Source organism: Rutidosis leptorrhynchoides, chromosome 1, assembly GCF_046630445.1.
Source record: "Rutidosis leptorrhynchoides isolate AG116_Rl617_1_P2 chromosome 1, CSIRO_AGI_Rlap_v1, whole genome shotgun sequence".
In the NCBI taxonomy this organism is placed as follows: domain Eukaryota; kingdom Viridiplantae; phylum Streptophyta; class Magnoliopsida; order Asterales; family Asteraceae; genus Rutidosis; species Rutidosis leptorrhynchoides.
In genome coordinates this window covers 604,429,009-604,432,487 of record NC_092333.1, presented here as the reverse complement: position 1 = coordinate 604,432,487, position 3,479 = coordinate 604,429,009, and the positions used below count along the sequence as shown (strand labels likewise).

General features: G+C 33.3%; 1 protein-coding gene across 1 annotated transcript; it reads left to right on the top strand.

Annotated features, from left to right (window-relative positions):
- Positions 1-1,212: 1,212 nt before the first annotated feature.
- Positions 1,213-1,635, top strand: LOC139847508 (uncharacterized). The gene has a single exon (XM_071837181.1). It carries the CDS (start codon positions 1,213-1,215, stop codon positions 1,633-1,635), a length of 423 nt encoding a protein of 140 aa, XP_071693282.1.
- Positions 1,636-3,479: the final 1,844 nt, after the last annotated feature.

Here is a 3,479-nt window from a genome sequence, read left to right as displayed (position 1 = left end):
ATTATCTACATACTAAATGAGGTGGGGTTTGTGGTTGTTTTGACCACCCCACCTTACTAAACGAGACTCAACCAAATTCAACCCCAAAAATCGCAAAACACCCTCTCAACTATAACCAACTTACAAAATTTACACCAAACTTAAGGGAGGTAAAACATAAATTTTCTTACTTAAAATAAAAACTCCACCACAAACGCTTCGACTGCCCGTATCTTCCTGCTCGACGCGAGTTAAATTCCACCGACCACACTGTTAAACTCAAAATTTTTTTATGAACAAAACGAAACTAACTACATTTGAAACGGACACTTTTCAAAAAATGTTAAACACAAGGACATCCCGTATCTTCCTGCTCGCCGCGAGTTAAATTTTTTCGACGGCACCGTCAGACTCGAAATAATTTTATGAACAAAACGAAATTAACTACTTTTGAAACGGACACTTTTTAAAAAACGCTAAACACAACGACAGCATGTATCTTCCTGCTCGCTGAGAGTTAAATTTTTTCGACAGCATCGTCAGACTCGAAATAATTTTATGAACGAAACGAAACTAACTACGTTCGAAACGGACACTTTTTAAAAAAACGCTAAAGACAACGACATCTATAACGACGCTTAACACATGAGCCGTTTTCCCTTCTGTAAATACAGAAAGTTACGTTAAATATGAATACGCATGTCGAAAGCTCCCGTCACATCGCGCGGGCCGGATCCAGGCTAGTTAATTAACTAATTGACACTGTTTCTTTATTATTTATCACTAATTACTAATTAATTGATTAATTAATTAATTAATTAAATATCCAACATTAATTAATAAAAATTTAATGCTACCAAACTCGACAAAACCCCATCTAAACTACGGAGTATTAGGTATCAGATTCACTGTACAGCTACTTTTAATATACGCAATTTCAACAGAAGATACAGAACATGGTTAGTATTATACAACCACGTTTCTTTATTTTGAAGATGGGATGAAATGTTTAATATTAAACGTCTCATGAAACGACAATAAGTACCCCGTTGAAACGAATAAACTCATTGAGAAATATGAGATCCGAGAGAGTGGCATTTTTGTTATTAATACATTAATCAAGGTCATACTTTTATTCAAACACCTATAAATAAAGTATGTAAACTTATATGTTTTCATCACCTCTCGTACACTCAAAATACAAATCAAATAGCTTGAAAAACTTACTTAACAATGTCTCCAATCACCCCTGAAATTAGAGCATGTGCCGAAATCCTTACCGGAAATGATGTTTGCAAGGAAAAGGCTAAAGCTTTACTCAGAGAATTTTGTCTTCCAGACGGTCTATTGCCAGTAGAGGACGTTGAAGAACTTGGTTTCGTCAAAGACACTGGATTCTTTTGGATCAAACAAAAGAACGAGATCAAACATAAGTTTGAAAAAGCCGGAAAGCAAGTGTCGTATGCCACTGAGATCACTTCTTACTTAGAGAAGTGCAAAATCAAGAAGTTAGCCGGGGTTAAGTCAAAAGAGCTCATGATATGGATCTCACTCACTGAGATCTATGTCGAAGACCCGTCAAGTGATAAGGTCACCATGAAAACACCTACCGGGATCTCTAAGACCTTCGCCAAGGCCCATTTTGAGGCTTGTTAAGCAAAGGCGAGTGAATAAGCTTTTAACCATATTGTACTTGTGACGCAATAATAAGCATGTTTGCACCAACTAATGCGTCTGTTTTTCTGCCTACTTGTTCCTTCTTGTTCAACGATTTCAAGAATTCATTGTATAATCTCGTTGTTATCATGAATTTAAGTAACTGAATTGATCAAATTTGACTTATTATAATTATTTGTTACATATTTTGCGAGTTATTAAATTATGAATGAGCCGATCACATTAGATTCTCGATCACATAAATCGATAAATCGATCTGCAGGATCAAAATGGCATGTATCTAATTTTAACTCATAACAAGTAGGAATAATGAGTAAAACAAACCCGTGTTTCGCTGTGAGGTGTTTTCGGTCAGTTAACGGTTGATGGTTTTGATCAATTAGTTAGTGATCGGTTAATTGGATGTTCAAAAAATATAGGAGAAGAAGTTGGGGGAAAAAGGGTTTTATATAAAAGGAGAAAAATTAAGATAAAAAAAAAAGTCGGATTAGCAAAACACCCTAAAGCCACCGTAAATAGTGTTCATCTCACCATAGATAAAACTATTGATAATGATAATGTATGTGATGATCAGAGGTGTCTTCGAGCATAGGTAAGATACACAACTTAATAGGACATAAAAATTTAAATGGGTTCAAAATTTTGAATATGTAAATATTTTTTTAATATATTTTTATAAAGTAAATAAAAAATTGTTAAATAAAGTTAAAATACCATTTTTAATAGTTAAAAAATTTTATGCGTAGTAAAAAATTTTAACGTATATGTGGACTCATTATTATTTTCGTATAGGACTTTTAAATTGTTGAGACGCCCCGGTGATAATATTTATTCTTATGTTAACTTAAGTTTTGATAAGAATATAACACAAAAGCTATCCAAGAAATCATTACGAATTACGAGTACTAATTAACGAATATCATTATCATATATGCAATGCAAAGAAAGCACATATTATTATAGTATCCTTAATGTTGCGCCACTAAATCTGCGTTATGGAGCATCCAATGAACAAGAAGATATTGGCATCAACTTGATTCTATTTTATGTTGTTAAATTTTTAAATACGAGTAACACAGTATGCTCTCTGTATAATTATATAATTATGTTTGTTATTCCCTTTGTACACATAAATTAAGAGAAACTAGTGCTTCATCCTCCTAAAGTATACATTTCTGTTTTGTTCCTAAATAAGTGTCACATACTATATCAATTTATCATTTATCAATAATTTATTTTTTATATAACAGCTTCAAGTGCAAATAAATTGGGATATGACTGACACTTTTCTTTTATACAGTGGTTGATAATGTCTTAAACAATTATGGAATTTAATTATTAAATTGTAAATTTTAATTATAGATTTGTAAACTGAAAATTGTAAATACTCATTCTTGAATGTTTCTTTCGAGTTTCTGGGCTGAAAATTAATCTTTTAAAATCTCAATTATATGGTGCTGGGGTATGTCAATCAGAAGTAGACAATCTTGCGAGCTTAATGGGTTGTTCATCTTCTGCTTTACCGTTCCTTCACTTGGGATTGCCCATCGGTTATAACATGAGCAGGACACAGAGTTGGAAATGCGTGATAGAAAAAGCTAAGAAACGTCTTGCTTCTTGGAAAGCAAATTTGATCTCCATGGGAGGTAGACTCACACTTCTTAAATCGGTTTTGGGGGCTATCGGTACGTATTACATGTCTTTATTTAAAGCCCCGACAAAGGTCATTAACAATCTCGAGTCTTTGAGAGCAAATTTCTTTTGGGGGGGTAAAGAAGATGCTCGAAAAATTCATTGGATTAAGTGGAGATTGGTCTTAAACC

Coding starts and splice junctions, on each gene's coding strand:
- LOC139847508 (XM_071837181.1), top strand. CDS start 1,213: ATGTCTCCAATCACCCCTGAAATTAGAGCATGTGCCGAAATCCTTACC.